The sequence below is a fragment of the Nycticebus coucang genome, chromosome X, assembly GCF_027406575.1.
Source record: "Nycticebus coucang isolate mNycCou1 chromosome X, mNycCou1.pri, whole genome shotgun sequence".
NCBI lineage: Eukaryota > Metazoa > Chordata > Mammalia > Primates > Lorisidae > Nycticebus > Nycticebus coucang.
In genome coordinates, this window is record NC_069804.1 from 156,693,158 (window position 1) to 156,713,834 (window position 20,677).

At 38.3% G+C, this 20,677-nt stretch overlaps 1 protein-coding gene across 8 annotated transcripts in view; it reads left to right on the plus strand.

Annotated features, from left to right (window-relative positions):
* Positions 1-20,677, plus strand: part of OCRL (OCRL inositol polyphosphate-5-phosphatase) — a 55,810-nt gene that overhangs the window by 9,530 nt on the left and 25,603 nt on the right. For 7 of the 8 annotated variants that reach the window (XM_053580114.1, XM_053580107.1, XM_053580106.1 and 4 more), the window contains exons 5-15: positions 8,164-8,274; positions 8,696-8,785; positions 9,574-9,694; positions 10,007-10,168; positions 11,818-11,919; positions 12,425-12,539; positions 13,663-13,779; positions 13,879-14,066; positions 16,217-16,328; positions 18,008-18,117; positions 19,213-19,348. In XM_053580114.1, the coding sequence (XP_053436089.1) occupies positions 8,164-8,274; positions 8,696-8,785; positions 9,574-9,694; positions 10,007-10,168; positions 11,818-11,919; positions 12,425-12,539; positions 13,663-13,779; positions 13,879-14,066; positions 16,217-16,328; positions 18,008-18,117; positions 19,213-19,348 (1,364 nt within the window). The remainder of the gene's footprint in view (positions 1-8,163; positions 8,275-8,695; positions 8,786-9,573; positions 9,695-10,006; positions 10,169-11,817; positions 11,920-12,424; positions 12,540-13,662; positions 13,780-13,878; positions 14,067-16,216; positions 16,329-18,007; positions 18,118-19,212; positions 19,349-20,677) is intronic. The other variant, XM_053580111.1, reaches the window with a different exon arrangement.

A 20,677-nucleotide genomic window follows, 5' to 3' on the forward strand; every position in this document is an offset into this window, starting at 1 on the left:
TCCCATTGTCTGGATGTTGGTATTAAATGCCTTATAAATATTTTTTTCTGATTATAGAGGTAATATATCTTCTTTATATACAATTTATAAATTCAAAAAAGTTTAAAGTATCACATTAAAATTATTCTCCTACAATCTAGAGATCACTATTATGGTTAAAATTGTGATATATATTCTTCTAATCTTTTATTTATATTTTTACATAGTTGGAATCCTCATGTATAATTTTTATGCATGCATCTTCAATAACATTTGGACATATTCCCACATCATTAAAAATTCTTAAAAGCTGATTTTTGGCTGGGTGCAGTGGCTCACACCTGTAATCCTAGCACTCTGGGAGGATGAGACAGGTAGATGGCCTGAGATCAGGAGTCCAAGACCAGCCTAAGCAAGAGTAAGATCCCATCTCTACTAAAAATAGAAAAACCAACTCCGTGTGGTGGCAGGTGCCTGTATTTCTAGCTATTCAGGAGACTGAAGCGAGAGGATCTCAAGCCCAAGAGTTTGAGGTTGCTGTGAGCGAGGACACCATGGCACTGTACCCAAGGTGACAGAGTAAAACTCTGTCTCAAAAAAAAAAAAAAAAAAAAAAACTCAGTGCCCGTAGCTCAGTGGTTAGGGCACTGGCCACATACACTGGGGCTGGCGGGTTTGAACCTGGCCCAAGCCTGCTAAAAACAACAATGACAACTACAACAAAAAAAAATACCCAGGTATTGTGGCGGGCGCCTGTAGTCCCAGCTACTTGGGAGGCTGAAGCAAGAGAATCCCTTAAGCCCAAGAGTTTGAGATTATTGTGAGCTGTGATTCCACAGTACTCTTAACGAGGGCAACATAGTGATATTCTGTCTCAAAAACAAACTGATTTTTAATGACCAATATTAAATCATAGGGATGTTCCAAATTTTATTAAACTAACTTCTTTATAAACTTACCTTGCTATCAGGGACTTATAATTTTATCTATTTAGGTCTACTTTTTATATCTCTTGTTAAAATTTTGTAGTTTCCTCATATATATTGTATTTTTTCAGGTTAAGAATTTTATGTTGGATTTCATATGTTTACTGCTATTGTGAGTGGATCTTTTTTCTATTTTCTTCTAATTGATTATTACTAGTATATAGAATTGAGTTGTGGGTATTTGTATTTTATCCAGCCACTTCACTGGAATTTATTTTTAATATTTTTTGCTGTTTAGATTTTTCATTTGGTAGATAGCCTTAATCATCTGCAAATAATAATTTTGTCTCCTTTCTAATAGCTACTACTATTAATTTTCCTTCATGTCTCATCATGCCAATGAGAATTTAGGGACCAATGTTAAATAATAATGATGAACCCTGGTTAGCTCCTAATTTCAGTGAGACTGATTCAAGGGGTGTTTCACTGTTAAGCACATTATTGCCTGTTGCTTTGAAAGATTTAAAAGAATATATTAAGAAACAGCATTCAGAGCTGGGCACCGTGGCTCATGCCTGTAATCCCAGCACTCTGGGAGTCTGAGGTGAGTGGATTGCCTGAGCTTGCAGGTTCAAGACCAGCCTGAGCCAGAGTGAGACCCCATCTCTAAAAAACAAAAATAGCCGGGCATTGTGGTGGGCACCTGTAGTGCCAGCTATTCGGGAGGCTGAGGTAAGAGAATCACTTGAGCCTAAGAGTTTGAGGTTGCTGTGACACTATGGCAACTCTGTCTCAAAAAAAAAAAAAAAGAAAGAAAGAGCATTCATTTCAAGCTTATGTGTTTTTTAGTCATGAAGGACTCAAATACAACCCAGACTTTTGACCAGGCACGGTAGCTCATGCCTATAAACCTAGCACTCTGGGGGACCAAGGTGGGTGGATTGCCTGAGCTGACAAGTTCAAGACCAGCCTGAGCCAGAACGAGACCTCATTTCTAAAAAAAAAAATAGCCAGGTGTTGTGGCGGGCACCTGTACTCCCAGCTACTAGGGAGGCTGAGGCAAGAGAATTGCTTGAGCCCAAGAGTTCAAGGTTGTTGTGATGCCATGTCGACAAAGTGAGACTCTTGTCTCCAAAAAAAAAAAAGAAAAAAAAAAACTCAGACTTTTCCTAACAAATGCAAACAATGTAACCTAATCATATACACCCTTATATTAATCATATATATATATCTTTTCAATATTTATGGATATGGCTATATTGCTTTTCCTTATTTGACCTATTGATGGACCATATTATACTAATTTCCTAATATTAAACCATCTTGTATTTATTCATTATTCAACAAATATTTGTTGAGGGGTTGAGGGCCTTTTATTTGCCAGACACTTTTTTTTTTTTTTTTTTTTTTTTTTGCCGTGTTTTGGCCAGGGCTGGGTTTGAACCCACCACCTCCTGCATATGGGGCTGGCTCCCTACTCCTTTGAGCCACAGGCACCGCCCCTTCTTTTTTTTTGAGACAGTCTCACTATGTTGCCCTTGGTAGAGTGCCATGGCATCACAACTCACAGCAACCTTAAATTCTTGGGCTTAAGCAATTCTCTTGCCTCAGCCTCCCAAGTAGCTGGGACTACAGGTGCCCGCCACAACACCCAGCTATTCTTTGTTGCAGTTGTCATTATTGTCCAAAAGGCCCGGGCCGGGTTTGAACCCTCCACCCTCGGTGTATGTGGCTGGTGCTATAACCAGTGTGCTACGGCACCAAGCACAGACACTGTTTTAGATGCTGCAGAATCAGTAGAGAAGAACATAGATAAAATTGCTGGTCCTGCTTTGTTTCTTGCTTCTGTTCTATTTGGTACTATTGTCACATAGATGCATATACTTTGTTAGTTCATTCTATAAAAATATGAATATTTTTATGTGCCAGGCACCATGCTTGGCTCTAGGAATATAGCAGAAAGCAATACAATCATTATACTTCAAGGATTTTAATGTAAGAGACAGATTTTAAACTGATATGGTACAGATACTTACATAATTGCAGTTTTTTGTTTTGGGGTTTTTTTTTGAGACAGAGTCTTACTTTGTCACTCCCAGTAGAGTACTGTGGTGTCATAGATTATAGCAACCTCAAACTCTTGAGCTGAAGTGATTCTCTTGCCTCAGACTCCCTGGCAGCTGGGACTACAGGTGCCTGGCACAATGCCTAGCTAGTTTTTAGAGATGGGGTCTCACTCTTGCTTAGGCTAGTCTCAAACTCCTGAGATTAGGCAATGTACCCGCCTCGGCCTCCCAGAGTACTAGTATTACAGGCACGAGCCACCACACCCAGCCCTATAATTGCAGTTTTGATATATGCTATCAAGGAGAAGTTTATAAGAGAGATAATTAAACTAGGAAGGATGGTTAAGGAAGCCCTCTTTGAAGAAGTGCCACTTAAATTGAGACTAGAGGGGCTAAGTAAGAGACAGGTAAAGACAGGGGAGAGAATAGTATTCCAAGTAAAAGGAATGCAAGGTCCCAAATTGGGAAGTAGCTTGACACTTTCTTTGAAATGAAAGAAGGCCAGGGTCCCTTGAACATGGCTAGGGTACCAAGGTAAGACAGGCTAGTACAAGATCCAGTAAGATCTTTAAAGACAGTGATATTGAATTTGGATTTTCAGATTTAAAAAATGGGAAGAGTATGAAGGATTTTATGCTGGGGTATCATTATTTGCATGAAAGCAGAGAAACCAGTTAGGCTGTTTCAGCAGTATAAGCTTGCTGCCAGAGAGTATGGTGGCAATAGATATGGAGAGAATTAGACAGATTTGATAGATGTTTTTGGAGATAAAATCAATAGGAATTGGTTTAGGTGAAGTACTTGAGAGGAAGAGAAGTGTCAAGGATGAATCCCAAGTTTCTGGCCTGATTGTGAGTGATGGTACCATTGGCAGGAATAAGAACAGTGCAGAAGGATTATCTTTTCCTTTGAGGAGATCATGAATTCAGTTTTAACTGTGTTTAGTTTGAGATTTCTTTGAGACAACTTGAGTCTGTAGATGATAAATGGGTAGCTGAATATATGTATACATCTGAAGCTCAGAAGAAAGATCTGGACATTAGCCTGCAGATGAAATTAGAAATTCAGTTCCTCTGTTGCAGTAAGCACTCATTATCCACATGTGGTTATTTGCTATCATATTGAACAGCATAGTTTAGAACATGGCCATAATCAACAGTCCTATTGGATAATGGTGGTATAAAATGAGAAAAGGATTTAAGTTTGAATGTTAAGAGCTCTACTTTTTAAAGGTTAGAGGAGGAGATACTTGAAAGGGCACTCAAAATTAGTGACCAGAGAGAGACAAACTAGATGAATATGGTATTGTAGAAGTCTTTGGAAGAGATTATTTCAAGCAGCAATCAATTATTGATTTCTGCTGATAGATCTAAGAGGAGATGACTAAAGAGTATCCATTTTATGGAGGTTACTGGTGAACTAAAAGCAATGTCAGATTGGTATTGGGTATGGAAGTCATATTGGAGTATATTAAAGCAAGAAATAGAAGGTGAGCAAGCGGTGACTGTATGTTTTATAAAGAAGTTTAACTATGAAAGGGCATATGGAGATGGAGTGGGATGGGAGGGAGACATGGGGTACAGGAAGGTTTTTGTTTTTCCCATAGGAAGAACTTAACATGATTTCATGCTGATGGAGAGGAGCCAGCAAAAGGGAAAAGTTAAAGATATTGGGGTGTGTCTAGGGAATGGTTATGTGTATACAATTCTTTAAAGCTGCAGTCCCCAAACCCCAGGTCTATTAGGTAGCATGTGAGCAAGCGAAGCTCCATCTGTATTTACAGTGTCTTCCCATCACTTGCATCACCGCCTGAGCTCTGTCACCTGTCACTTCAACAGTGGCATTAGAGTCTCATAAGAGCACAACCCCAACTGTAAACTACACATGTGAGGGATCTAGGTTTGTGCTGTTTATGAGAATCTAATGCCTGATGATCTGAGGTGGAGATGTAATATGCTTGAATCATCCTGAAACTTATCACCCCTACCTCACAATTCCATAGAAAATCATCTTCCATGAGACTGGTCCCTGGTGACAAAAAGGTTGGGGAGCTGCTGCCTTAGAGTATCAAAGGAGTTGTGATTCATATTGAAAGTAAACTTGATAGGAGGAATCTTCCTCCTTGTATCAGAAGGAAAAGGAGAAGATGAGTACAAATATAGGTTGGTTTCCATGAAGCAGTCTGCTTGGAATGAAAAGAATTAAGAAGAAGTGTATTCAGAGTTTCACACTAAATGAGAAGGTACGAAGTAGTTTTTTCAGATAGTTGTAAGAGATTAGTTGACTGTGGAAACTTAGATGATATCCTATGTCAAGGGCTCAGGTGAGGTTGGCAATAAAGAATTTATAATGATAGCTCTCTGTGTGTGTGTCCCTTCTGGTTGCTTAGGCATAAATATAGAGACAACAGTTAGTTGGATTCCTGAAGGTTGGAATTTAACCAAGTAAGTGCTGTGGAATAACAAAGGTAAGGTGGCTCTGGGTTTTTGCAAGAGTGGCATCTTTTGATAAAAAGGGAAATAAAAGTAGAAGAGAGCTGAAGAATGGTGAGAATGTAGAGGAATCAAGAGACTGAAGGTTCCCATGAAGTCAGACAACAATTATGATGGGGATGATGAGCAAGTTAAGTCAGAAGGAATAACAGGTCAGAGTGGGATGTTTGAAGTAGTGAGGTGGTGATGTTTCTATGATGAAAAAGTCTGGGATATAACAGAGAGGCCCAGTGGGAACTGAGGAAGTGGTTGCTGAGGTGTAGGGGAAAGTGTTAACTGGATTTTCTGTGCTTATTTTAAAGGGACCCAAAATAATGGCATGAATTTGCATAGAGTGGAAGTCTTATGAGTCAGGTGTTGAATCCTGGATTCTGAAGTTTCTGAGCAGGTAGTAGATAATCTCATAGAGGAGAAACAGGAAAAAGATACTATAGCCTAATGGGTGAGCCTCAAAGGAGGAGGGACTTTTTCTGAGGGAGAAGGAGAAGGAATAGTCTGGAGGTGGATTTGAACAAATAAGGACACAACCCAAAATTACTTCAAACTAGAGAATATAAACCACTTCCATTAAGAGGAAGTGTTCCCCTCAGGGACCAGCCAGTTTGCATTTGACTCTGATTTTTAATCTGGACACATCATAGAATCGTTTGGGGAGTACTTTAAAAACTCCTAGTCCCTGAGCTTCACCTCCAGAGATCCTGTTTTGATTGTCCTGGGTGGGACCCAGGTGTCAGTAGTTTTTAAAAGTGTCTCTGGTAATTTTAGTGCCTGCATAGTAGAGAACTACTAAAAATTCTATGCCATAGCACCCACTCTCATTTGATCTCAGAAGCTAAGCAGGATTGGGCTTGAGTTAGTACTTGGGTGGGAAAACTACTGAAAAGTGTAGGGACTATTCAGATGAAATTGATGATACAAGAATATTGAAGATGTCCGAGGTCCAGAGGGTTTTAGAATGGAGAAGAATAGTAGATGGTTTGTGTCATGTGATAATTCATTCTCTTTTTCCAAGCAACATAGTGAGAAAACATCCAGTTATTTTGTAAGCAATTTCTGGAATCTTCTGGGTGTTAAATAGGTCAGTTACATACATATTTGCCAAAATATATCTTTAAAGAATTGGGGGGAAGGAGAGAATATATGTTGCTCTAAATTTCTGTCAGGAGCTACTCTTTTTTAAAACTACTTTTAATATGAGAAAGAGAGGATTTGTTAGGCCCTGAAGGTATTTTTCCCTGTATCTTCATTCTCCCTCCTTACAGTTGCACCCACTCTCATTACTTTCATCTCTGGTCCACTTGGGTGCCTTCTTTCACATTTTTTCTTCATTTAATCTCTTTTTCTAAGTAATAACTGTTTTCTTTTATTAACTCATTCCACAAAGAAAGAAACAATAGGAAACGCAGAGGACAAAAAGAGAACCAAAAGTTAAAAAGTGGATTTCTACCATAAAAAAACTGGATTTTCATTTCAGTTCAACATTTTTTTTTTTTTTGGAGAAAGAGTTTTGTTTTGTCGCCCTCGGTAGAGTGCTGTGGCATCACAACTCACAGCAACCTTCAGCTCCTGGGCTTAGGTGATTCTCTTGCCTCAGCCTCCCAAGTATCTGGGACTACAGGCGCCCGCCACAACTCCTGGCTATTTTTTGTTGCAGTTTGGCCGGGACCAGGTTCGAACCTGCCACCCTCAGTATATGGGGCTGGCACCCTACCTACTGAGCCACAGGCGCCACCAGTTCAACATTTATTAAATGCCTTCTGTCCGTGAACAGACATCTGACATCATTATCACAAGAGTGACCAACCAGTTCAGTTGTCCTTGGACTTTCTCAGTCTTAGCATTGAAGATCCTGAGTCCTTGGAGCTTCCCAGTACCAGACAACCCCAGAACATTTGGTTACCTTAGACCATGGAAACTGATGGGTTAAAATAAGAATATAAACAAGTACATGGGCTTGGATCTGTTTGGATCACTATATCCAAACAGTTGATACAGATGGTAAATATAGGGTATCAGAAAAGGGGAGACAATATGTTATAAACTTAAGAAATTAAAGTCCTAGAAAACTTCATTTCTAATTCTACTATTTTCCAGTTGGCTACACCTGAGCCGAATGACTCTTGGACCTAGGTCATTATATTGCTTTTGTAAATTCATTCAAGACATACATTTTTCACTTGAGGTAATGAAATACTTTGAACCAACCTCATGATTCTTTTTTACATTAGTTTGTAATTTAATCTGTGCCTATGAACAGATGATCCTACTTCCTTTATTCCCTTCACATTTAAGATACTCTTACTATATTATCTGATTTAAAATATCAGAACTTTTCAGTTAAGGGATGAGAGGAGGGTGATTGAGGAATTTAACTTATTCTAGAATTTGAAGATCCCTGTAGTAATATCTGAGAGAGAGGTCAGAACACAAGAAGCTACAATTTTTGTATGTTTCATACCCCTAGATTGGGCTGCCTGTTGACAGAGTTCATCAGCCTTAGGAATACTCACTTCCCTTAGGGTTCCCTCCCTGCATCACCCCCTCCACCGACTCTTTGGTCTTATACATGTGCTTCCTACATTAGAAGTCTGGAATATTTGCGATCTGGACCTTTCCTGTTAACCTGATAAGTTAAGAATATCATTCCAATAAAACATTATATCGCATAGCTGTATGTATATGGATTTCAATTCTTTTTAGGTGGCTGCAAAATTCGAGTTCAGGGGGACTGGACCAGAGAACGCCTCTTTGAAATCCCTGATGAGGAACACTGTTTGAAGTTCCTCTCAGAGGTCCTTGCTGCTCAAGAAGGTAACTCAAGACTCACTGATTTTCTTTCTACTGTTTCAATGGGAGTCAAATTCTGATATGCTGATATAGAGGAAAGTGGCCATTAGCAAAGTACCTCACCCTTTGAGTTCTGATAGCTGATTTTTTTTTTCTTCAGGAATCAACAACAGGCAGAGGTTAAGGAACCAGTCTACCCAGATTTAAGGACACTGAGATAATTTCCAGAGTTTTCAGTGTCATGTCAAGCACAGCTCACTGCAGACTGTACTTCTGTTCCCAGATAACCTCAGAGCTACACTCATTTCCTTAGTCTCTTCCACTGCATTAAAAAATGGTGCTGGCTTCTGCCTTTAAGCAATGTTGAAAGAATGGCTTTTGGTTATGGCAATTTCCACTCAAGTAAGGTCTCCCCACTTTCTGACCATGACCCTTGTCTCTCTAGCTCAGTCACAACTTCTTGTTCCAGAGCAAAAGGACTCATCCAGCTGGTACCAGAAATTAGACACTAAGGAGAAACCTTCTGTTTTTTCAGGTACGGAAAGGTTGTTGGTTCCCTGGTTGCTATGATCATTGCAGAGTCAGTAGATTTTGTCAGACCAGATGGAATGATGTGGATTAAAGTCAATGTCAGGCACAGTTTCCTGTAGAGTGGCTTTATCGAGTCCATGCCCACTGACCCGTGTTCACTCCTAATCCTTTCTGTGGCATGGTGGCTCTTCAGGAGCCAGTTTATTAGAGTATATAAACTATAAGCTCCAGAGCCAGACAGCCTGGGTTTGAATCCTAAGTCTAGGACTTAACTACTTATATGACCTTTGTCAAGTTACTCAACGTCTCTTATCTTCCATTTTCGGTAACATGGGAAGAATTTTAATAGTATCTACCCTGTTTCCCTGAAAATAAGACAGTGTCTTATATTAAGGTTTGCTTCCAAAGATGTGCTAGGTCTTATTTTCAGGGGACGTCGTATCGGTCCTGTAAGTAGGTCTTATTTTTGGAGGATGTCTTATTTTCGGGAAAACAGGGTACTTTGTGAGGTTTGTTGTGATGATTAAGTGAAATAACGATATAATTCAATAAATGTTAGCTATTATTATTCAGGCTGCAGATTATTATAAACTTGTGTTTTACTAGTTTGTCAATGCTTCAGGGATGGATGTGCTTCTTCAATCCAAATCTAAGTAATTCCTACCCTTATGGAACTTTCTGTTTAGGAACACCACTGATCAAATTATGATCAAATCAAAGCCCTGTCTACCCTGGTTGTTTTTGGATGTTAGCTTATTTTCTCCCTTTGACTTTGGGTTCTTTGTCTTTCAGGTCTTCTTGGGTTTGAAGACAATTTTTCATCTATGAATTTGGACAAGAAAATAAATTCACAAAATCAGCCTATAGGGAGTCATCGGGAACCCCCACCCCCACCCCCTTTAGTGAATAGGGTGTAAGTCCTATGTGAAAACATTTCCTTTCTATAGGAGAATTATATTTTAAGCAGTTTTGCCTAAACCTTAAACTCTTGGACTCAAGTGATTCTCTTGTCTCAGCCTCCTGAGGAGCTGAGACTGCAGGCACCCAGCACAATACCCACCTATTGATTTTTTAGAGACAGGGTCTCTCTCTTGCTCAGGCTGGTCTTGAATGCCTGAGTTCAAGTAATCTACCCCCTCCGCCTCCTAGAGTGCTAGGATTACAGGTGTGACCCACCATACCTGTCCTAGCAGTTTTATTTTTGAATTTTTCATTTATTTGCCAGGCTTCCACGTGAAAAAGAAGCTTCTAACAAGGAACAACCCAAAGTGACCAATACCATGCGGAAGCTCTTTGTACCACATACCCAGTCTGGGCAGCGAGAGGGTCTCATCAAACATATTCTGGCAAAGCGAGAGAAAGAATATGTCAACATTCAGACTTTCAGGTTAGTCTCTCTTCTACTTAACTGAGACTAAAAGGTTAGTAGGTATAGCATACAAAGGGCTTTTGATACTTAAGATAAAGGTATTAGCTTAATTATGAATCAAAGTATGATAAAAAGGAATAGTTATCTGATTCAAGCCCCTGTCTCTAATACTGGTCAATAACGTGCATATCTGAAATAAAGTAGATGCATCATTTCCCTTGAATTTTCTAATTACTAATAATACCATGTCTACTAATATTTCTATCTATTCTTTTTGTTTGTTTTTTTTTTTTTTGAGACAGAGTCTCACTTTGTTGCCTTCGGTAGAGTGCCATGGGGCATCATTGCTGACAGCAACCTCAAACTCTTGGGCTCAAGGGATCCTCTTGCCTTAGCCTCCCAGGTAGCTGGGACTATAGGCATCTGCCACAATACCCAGCTAATTTTTAGAGATAAGGTCTTGCTCTTGCTTAGGCTGGTCTCAAACTCCTGAGCTCATGCGATCCACCTGCTTTGGCCTTCCAGACTGCTGGGATTACAGGTGTGAGCCACCACACCCAGCTTTATCCAGTCTTAAAGAACCAGATTAAGCTTACATGTACTAGAAACTTGTCCCCTGGCACATTCCATAAGCAAGTGTGTTTATCTGGACTACTGAGCTCTTTTCAGCCAATATTAGAAAACTAAAATCCACCATTACTACTACCTCTCAACTTATTTACTTTCGTAAGTTAACTAAAGAAAGTTTCAGCCAATCCTCTTTATTGAGAAATATGTCTTAGATTCATTCCTCTGTATTATTTTTATTTCACCTTTACTTATTGACATCCCCTTTTCTGGACTTGGTGTTTATACCTTGTGCAGAATGTAATGCAGCATGGCATGCACAGGTATCTCTAATATATGAAGCAACAATACTTTTCTTTGTTATTCATGAACAGAATGTACCCTTTTAGAGTCCAGTATTCCAGTCCCATCTGCTATCCTGTCATGCCTTATTTATTATTTAATCATAGCCATAGCTGTATACTAAAACTTCCATTTCCTCATATTCCTCATGATATTTATATTTGTATGTAAACTGTTAAGACCAGTGGTTCTCAACCTTCCTAATACCGCGGCCCTTTAAAACGGTTCCTGTGGGTCGCAACCCATAGGTTGAGAACCACTGGTTAAGGCAGTCATGAGTTTTCCCTTCTGTTTTCCCCATTAATAGTGTATTTGCCTCATTGGAATTTCCTACACATATGTCCTTATAATCCTTTGGGAAGTGAGTTTTTTGATTCAACTACAGCCCCTTATCTATATTGACTAGCTTACAGTATGAAGATACCTCTTTTCCATCCATAAGCTCTCAAGTATGAGTTTGAATGGAGTTTAACTGAAAGGAAATATGGTAGAGCAATTAACTTTACATTTTTTTAAAATAGAGACTTCATTTCTTTCTGTAGTTTCACTTAACATAAAATTTAGAGAAAATTAAGCCTACTGCTTTTATGTTCTAGAATCTAGATGCAAGAGGGTTTTCTTATGTGTGTGGCAAAACATTTTGAGAATTTTATTAGCATATTTTGAACATACCCTTGTGTAGAAGTGACAAGAGAAGACTTCTTTTGGTTCTTACTTGATTTTTGTTTTCAAATTATTTTTTTGGTATTATGTATTAGATTTTTTATTGGAACTTGGAACGTGAATGGCCAATCTCCAGATAGCGGGTTAGAACCTTGGCTGAACTGTGATCCGAATCCTCCAGATATCTACTGCATTGGGTAAAGGACACTTACAGAATTTCCTTTTGGCTATATGTTTGGTATTACTCTATTTGTTCAAAACTTACTGTAGATTACATGTGAGAGTTAACTTGTGGATCAGATTTGTGAGATCAGAAAGGAAGAGATGCCTAAAATGGTTTACGGAAGCATCTAATTTTCTTGAAACCCATAGAAAACTGTATTCTTCATAGAAACTAAGACTTGAGGTCCATTCTAACAGTGACAATTCTTTGGATAGAAGAGCAAAGCTCTCCTGTTATCCTTTGTGAGAGATTTTTTGGTTTAGTTTTTGCCTAGCCTATGAATATGCTATGGGGATTCTTTAGAAAAGAAAGTTCCTTGTGCTTATTGACAACCTGGGTGAACAGAACAGTTCTATAAAATCTGTCTCTCTCTCTTCTATTCTTTTCCTCATCTAATGTCTTGGCAAATAGGATTGGAGGAGGCCAAAGATATAATAATTATGGAATATGTGTAGATCTCACAACCTTTTTCCCCTTAGATTCCAAGAGCTAGACTTGAGCACAGAAGCCTTTTTCTACTTTGAATCTATGAAGGAACAAGAGTGGTCCATGGCTGTGGAGAGAGGCTTGCATTCCAAAGCCAAGTATAAGAAAGTAAGCCGTATTTAACTATCTTTTAAAGTATATCACTAAATAGGACTCATTAGGAATTGTTCCGTTATCTGTAACTTGTTCCAAAAGAGTGATTTAATTGAATTCTTCCCTGTGTAATACAACGACAGGGCAGAGTAATCTCTCATCCTTATTGCCTAAAAAAAAAAAAAAAAAAAAAAAATTGCCCTAAGCTTTCCGATCCTATATTTTCATTTCTTTAGGTGGCTTTTAGAAGAAAAAAAAAATTTTTATTATTCTATATCAATAATTAGCTCAAAATAATTACATATGAGGTAGCTGTGCTATAAAAATTTAAGATTAAAATTGTTCATTGATGTAGTCAGAATTGAATGCTTTACAGAAAAATAGTATGAATCATTTGGATGCGTAGGGTATGCTTTGGAATCAGAGCAAGAATAGAAGTGTGTAGAATTTAAATGAGTTCTAAACTTGATTGTAAGTCAACAGCAGAGTTGTCCTTAGCAAGGTGGGCCAATTTGTTTGTCTTTAGAAGGCATGTGATAGAAGCATTTAGCCATCAGAAGAGTTATTTTAATTACAGGGCTATTATGTGAGCTCTCTAAAAGAGTAATCTGAGTAATTTTTTTCTACATCTTCTAATAGTTTATATAGGTAATAAAACTCCTGATATTATTTCTTTCATAAGGGTCCTTGACTAATACATATCTCAGACATTTCAAACTGTAATTCATAGGTTAAAAATAATTGAAGTAAAAAGGATTGCTGTTTTGTAGGATTTAAATATCTTAGAAAATTATAAATAAGAAACTGGAAAGGAGAGGAGGAAGGAACAAGTGGGGATAGCGGCTTTATCTTTATTTTTTAAAATGCTTACTCCTGGTAAGCAAAAAAATTATTAAAAGAATGAATCTAGAGCTGAGTATATTCATTGTCCCTCAAGTCTTTTAACTCTTGTTGGTCAAAGCCAAATTAGAGCTTCCCCAGAGAATTTTGTTTTACATTCTGTGGACTCCAGTGGGAAATTTGGGTTCATATTTGGGCATCGGTATGTCATCTTGATGGAAAATTAGTTGCAGGAAGTTCAACATGTGACAAAGAGTGGTATTGACATTAACCTTTTATACCTCCCTGAAACTGAAAGGTTCAACTAGTCCGTCTTGTTGGGATGATGCTCCTTATATTTGCCAGAAAGGATCAGTATCGATATATTCGTGATGTTGCTACAGAGACAGTTGGAACTGGAGTCATGGGGAAAATGGCAAGTTACTTTGGAAATGAGTTTGACTATTATTTGTGTCCGTGTAGAGTTCAATTCTAGTCGTATGTACTAACTGTGAATAATTATTCTTGCTAACAGGGAAACAAAGGTGGGGTAGCTGTGAGGTTTGTATTTCACAATACTACCTTTTGCATTGTCAATTCCCACCTGGCTGCCCATGTGGAGGACTTTGAGAGAAGGAATCAAGATTATAAGGACATCTGTGCGAGAATGAGTTTTGTGGTCCCAAATCAGACCCTCCCACAACTGAACATCATGAAGCATGAGTGAGTGGTTAACTCTTTTGCAGCCTTCGAATAGTGGCTACAAGAGAGCTTGAATAGTGAAGAGATTGAATGCTTTGAGAAACTGTAGAGCTGTGAAGAGTGAGAGATTATCAGATAGGGATCAGAGTTGTAAAGAAGAGAGGGTTTTTGAGGGATAGCAGACTCATTGAGGCAGAGAAATTAGATTTGACATCAGAGTAAAGGTTAGTTGTATTAGTGGAGCATCTAGAAAAATGCCGCAGGGGTCTATCAGTTGGAGTTGGTTTTTGTTGATTTTTTTTTATTATATAATGGAATTGTTCATTGTAAATGTAATAAAAGATAAAAGTAAAATCCCCTCATTTCTTATCCTCTACTCTTTCTGGCCAGTCTTTCTTTTCAAAAGAAACATTCTTAACAGTAGATTCTTCTAGATCTGCACTATCCAGTATGACAGCCGATAGCCATATGTAGCTATTGGGCACTTAAAACGGGCTAGTCCAAATTCAGCTATGCTATGTTTGCAAACTATATGTTGAATTTCAAAGACTTAATAGGGAAAATGTTAAATATCTCGATCTTAAAAATATTGATTGCATATTGAAATGATAATTTGGATATACTGGTTAAGATGAAATTTATTATTAGTTATTTTTCATTTGTTTTTACTTTTTAAATTCAGCTACTAGAAAATTTCAAATTATATTGTGATGTGCATTATAATTCTATTGAACAGTGCTGTTCTAGACTTTCCTCTGTGCACATACAAACACACACATGCTTGTTGTATAGGACTCCATTATCCTATTTATTGTGGATCTTTTTCTAGGCCAGTATATATAAATCTGGATTTTTTTTTTTTTGAGGCAGAGTCTCACTTTGTCACCCTTGGTAGAGTGCCATGTCTTCATAGCAACCTCTAACTGTTGGGCTCAAGTGATCCTCTTGCCTCAGTTTTTCATTTTTAGGAGAGATGGGGTCTCACTCTTGCTCAGGCTGGTCTCAAACTCCTGAACTCAAGCAATCTAACCCCCTTGCCTCCCAGAGTGGTAGGATTATAGGCATGAGCCACCTCACCAGGCCTTACAGTATTCTTTTTAATGGTTTTGCTCATTACAAACAGAGGGAACAGAGAGAGGTCAGCAAAGAATGGGAGTTAATAAGGATAGAAGCAGAAATCTATTGAAGATAGATTAATTGGTGGTAGAAAATGAGTAGTTGTAAAGAAATTAATATTAATCATGGAAATCCTGAAAGGGCAATTGGGAATAAGTGGTTTGATGGAAATTAGTAGGAAAGCAAAAGATAATTTACGGATATTCTCTCCATAGAGAGTAGGGTAACGGAGGAAAGAATAGGGAAGGGTAGTGATAATTGGACTATTTCCATGTCTCAGTGATAAGGAACATGTACAATTCTGTTTCACAGTGGTAAAGTCAAGGTCATGAAGTTGCTCTGTAATTCCATAAATCTATTTCCCTAGGATACCTTAAATTTCATGTTGCATTTGAGAATGGCAAAGTGACACATTAGGAACTTGAGATAGCTCAAAGGAGAATCCATTTTGATGTGGTAATTCCAGAGTCTCCCTTTGTGGGGCTCTCAGCATATTTAGGGGCCTGTTGCTATGAATGAGAGCTGAGGCATGCCAGTCTCTTCCTGCCTGGAACTTGGACTGTAGATTGGGCAAGGGTAGACAAATTGGCTACACTGGAAAGCCCTGAACCTATTTTTCCTAGTGGACCCTGCCTGTGAGAGTTGTCATGCAGAACATGCAGACCTTAGCAGGGAGTCTGCAGAACCTCTGGGCTCTGAGAAGCAGAAAACATTCAGATTCTCTTCCCCTAGAGACCTGGCAAGCAGCCAGGCCAAATTTTGAAGCTGTCCAGTAAATAAACTGCATGCTTCTCAGTCAATTAACTCCTTGGCTTCTGAATCACATATGTGTATTGTATTCCCTGTTTTCATTCTTCACGTATTGAGTGTCTGTTTTCCCACTTGTTTTATAATCCATTATTTTCCTCATGTGTTGATAGAACAACTTTAAAACATTTGTCAGATAGTGGTGAATGAACCCTTATCAATAATTTACCTATATTTTCTCTCTATCCTTTTCTTACTGTTTTATGCTGATTACTGCTGCTTCTGTTCATGTATTTCTTGATTCTCAGCGTTGTCATTTGGTTGGGAGATTTGAATTACAGACTTTGCATGCCTGATGCCAGTGAGGTGAAAAGTCTTATTAGTAAAAATGACCTTCAGAAGCTCTTGAAATTTGACCAGGTAAGTAAGATCAAGTTGTTTTATAGGAACTTTCCTAGATAGGAGACGAAATTGTTAGGGTTATGAGGTAGATGCATGGGAGGCATGTCTCACTCTAGGAAGAGATGGAAATGTCTTTACTGTCTTGTTCAAACAGTGTGACTAGTGATGCATTTACTATGTACAAGATTTATAGTGCTTTTATTAAGTGCTTGGATGGGAGGAGGGGAGATAACATTACTGATAAAAAGTATATATAATGTTTATTCAGTAAGTCTTTATCAAGAAGAGATTTCAGGGAGGAAAAGCAGAAAGAGGGACGGAGGGAGGGGGGTGGAGCCTTGGTGTGTGTCACACTTTATGGGGGCAAGACATGATTGCAAGAGGGACTTTACCTAACAATTGTAATCAGTGTAACCTGGCTTATTGTACCCTCAATGAATCCCCATCAATAAAAAAAAAAAAAGAGATTTCAGAGACTTGTTATTAATGAATTGATGAATGTGTGGGGTTAATTGGAGAACACTTCCTGGAGGAAGTGGGACTTCAGCTATGTTGATGTGGTTTGGCAGATGGAACAGGGAAAACCGTCCTATGATTATTTGGCAGACCGAGCAACAGCTTAGAGGTAAAAGAGGGAGGCCCTCTGAGGGGGATTGGGAAACAGAAGTGAAATCTGTCTGAGATGAAAAGGATAGGTTATAAGCTAATGAGAACTTGTTGATAAGTTGGAGCAAACTTGTATATAGCTGTTAATGTTAAAACCTGTTGAAAAATCTTTGATTCTGTAACATTTATAAAATTTGATATTCAGGAACCTAGTTTTCATGTATTTGAGGCAGTAAATTTGTCTCAGAACCTAGCATATGACTTACATTTTTACTTCAATGTGTGGATGCTAGCTGCTAAAAGAAAATGTTTTGCTTTGATTTGAACGTCTTTAAATCAAATCCTTATGAGAGCCTTTTGACCCTCAGACATAGTCAGAATTCAGGTATTCTACAGTAGAATTGTTTTTGACTGAGCCTTTTTTGGTAGTGTCTACCTTCACATTGTGATTGGCTGGCTGATTTCTTGCCTTTCTCTATCCTGCCTCCAAAAGGGGTACAGTTGGAATAAATTCTGAGTATTATATAGCTCTGGTAAAATACTTGAGTGAGGATAACTTTCAAAATGATTTGTAACTATTCACTGAATTTGGTTCATGGAATTATCCGTTCAACATTTGTGTGCTTTTTTTGTTGTTGATTTTACTCTGTCAGTACCACGCGCTAACCAATTGTGCCACTGGAGTACTTTTTTTGTTGTTTTTAAATGAAAATTGTGCTGGGTGATTCCTGACCTTTTCTAAGGAACTTATGATTATTCAGATTTCATTTTTCCATTTTATTCCTGGCCACTATATCAATACAAATATTAGTGATGTTCTATTAACGAACATCCTATCTAAGGGTATGTTTAGATGCCATAGTATTGCTGAGATTTAATTCATAGGGCACAGAAATTTTATTTATGTACTGTCTCACAGTTGTAAAGGTTATGCACAGAGCTGGCGCTCTAACCATTAAGTAAAGGCGCCTAGCTGTTATAAAGGTTATGGAACTGGACACTTGGAAATGGGGACAGTGGTTAATCAATTTGATTGTCAGTTACATTAGGTGGTGTTACCCTGCTTATGTGATGCTTCTTTCTATCTATAGCTAAATATTCAGCGCACACAGAAAAAAGCTTTTGTCGACTTCAATGAAGGAGAAATCAAGTTTATCCCCACTTATAAGTATGACTCTAAAACAGACCGGTGGGATTCCAGGTAAAATAATAAGACTAAGGCTTGATCTTATTTCAGTCCTTCATATTGATAAGGGACTCAAACTTTTTAGGTCATACCATAGGAGATGTGAAAACCTAATGGCTCAGTACTATTATAGAAGAATTTTTCCTTCATGTATACTCAGTAGGTGAGCCTACTTTAGAGAAAAGTACTACTGGGCGGTGCCTGTGGCTCAGTGAGTAGGGCGCCGGCCCCATATGCCGAGGGTGGTGGGTTCAAACCCAGCCCCGGCCAAACTGCAAAAAAAGCCGGGCGTTGTGGTGGGCGCCTGTAGTACCAGCTGCTCGGGAGGCTGAGGCAAGAGAATCACATAGGCCCAAGAGCTGGAGGTTGCTGTGAGCCGTGTGATGCCATGGCACTCTACCGAGGGCAGTAAAGTGAGACTCTGTCTCTACAAAAAAAAAAAAAATTCTTGAATGGAAGAAAAAGTACCCAATGTACTCACCCTTATTATGAAACTAATGTAGGACCTTCACATGAAAGCTATAACCCAGTTACAACCTAAGAATGTTGGGAGAAGGGGGAAAGGGAGGGGAGGGAGGGGGGAGGTAGGTGGAGGGAGGGGGATTAATGGGATTACACCTGCGGTGCATCTTACAAGGGTATATGTGAATCCTAGTAAATGTGGAATGTAAAGGTCTTAGCAAAATAACTAAGAAAATGCTATGAAAGTTATGTTAACTAGTGTGATGAAAATGTGTCAAACGATCTATGAACCAAGTGTATGGTGCCCCATGATCATATTAATGTATACAGCTATGATTTAATAAAAATAAAAAAAGAAAAGAAGATGCAATTCTAATATTAGGAGAACTACTTACTCATTCATTTAGATAACTATTCATTGAGCAGCTACTTTGCACCAAATACCATGCTAGATGCTAGGAGTTCAGTGGGTAGGCTGTAGTAGTTCCTTCACTGAGCTTGCAGCATAATAGGGAGGGTATTTGTTAGGGAAGGAGAGGTACACAGCTCTTTGGGAGCATGTGAAAAGAGGGCCTAACTCAGGTCTAAACCAGTGTAGTAGTTTCATGTGTGGTATGTATTCTTTATGACTCATTTTTTAATTTTCAGTGGAAAATGTCGAGTTCCAGCCTGGTGTGACCGAATTCTTTGGAGAGGAACAAATGTTAATCAACTTAACTATCGGAGTCACATGGAATTGAAAACCAGTGATCACAAGCCTGTTAGCGCCCTCTTCCATATTGGGGTAAATGCTTGCTCATTCATTTGTGTATTAAATGTCTATTACTAGAACATTATTTAGACTCAGATCAGTAATTCAGTGAGCCATAAATATAGCTTTTTATTTTTATTTAATTTTGTTGAATATTGGGATGAATTAATAGCCAATTATTTTTTTGTCTCCATTATGAATATTTTTCCCATTGTATTTTTTAACTGTGTGTTATTATTGTGCACGTTATATCTTGTAATCTTGCTGATTTAATTTATTACAGCCAGTTCATTTATTTCTTGCAGTTTCCAGACCTGTGGTGATGTAATCTGTCAGAACATAAAATAGAACCTCTATAAATTGACTACTCAAGGGACTATAACAAACTTGTCAACATATGGAGGTGATCAACATAAGGAACCTCTGTTGAGTACATGTGGTGCATGTCTGGACTATGAAAATTAGATCAGCTTAAGGTGGTCAGTGTAGAGAAATGGTCAACTGTGGAGGTTCTACTATATACAGTGCAGTGTTTAATAGGATGGACTTTGTAGTAGACTGTTTGGATTTACATCTTAGCTCAATCAATTTCTAACCGTGCAACTATAGATCGTTTATATAATGTCCCTGTGGGTCACTTTTCTCCTTTATAAAATTTGGATAATGATAGTACCTACTTATGAGGATTAACGAGTTCAAATATGAAAAGAACATAGTAGGACAACTTTCTTTTCCCTATGTGGATGTTGGGCTTTTTTGTTGTTGTTTTTTTATGGCTTCTGATACAGGTAACACCAACATGTCTTATCCTGCTGCTATTTTAAAGAAGAATGACTTGGTGTCTTTTCATTTAAGAACAAAATTAGTTCTTGGTCTTAGACTAGATTTTAAATTTTATCAAGACAATCATCACTAAAATAATAATAAAGTGTTTCCCAGATAGCAGCTAGTATCTGTGTGCCAGGGACTGTGTTAGGCAATTTGCTCACAACTCACTTACTCCTCACAATGCTTTGATTTAAATATAGTTGACCCTTGAACAACAGGAGTCTGAAATGCATGTTTCCACTTACATGCAGACTTTTTCCAACCCAATGCAGACAGAAAATAACTGCATTCATGAGATACAAAACTCGAATATAACGGGGGTGGACTGTTTGTATCCTTGGGTTCCTCAGAGCCAACCACAAGGCTCGAATATGTACAGATAGCTTATGTATAGGCATTCCTGGAACCATATACCTAGGCACAGCTATATTTCCCATTTAACAGATGAGCAGGTAGAGAATCAGCAAGTTTAAGTAACTTCTTTTAAGAGCATTCAACTAGAAGGAGAGCGAAGATGCAAATCTTAACTCTGTT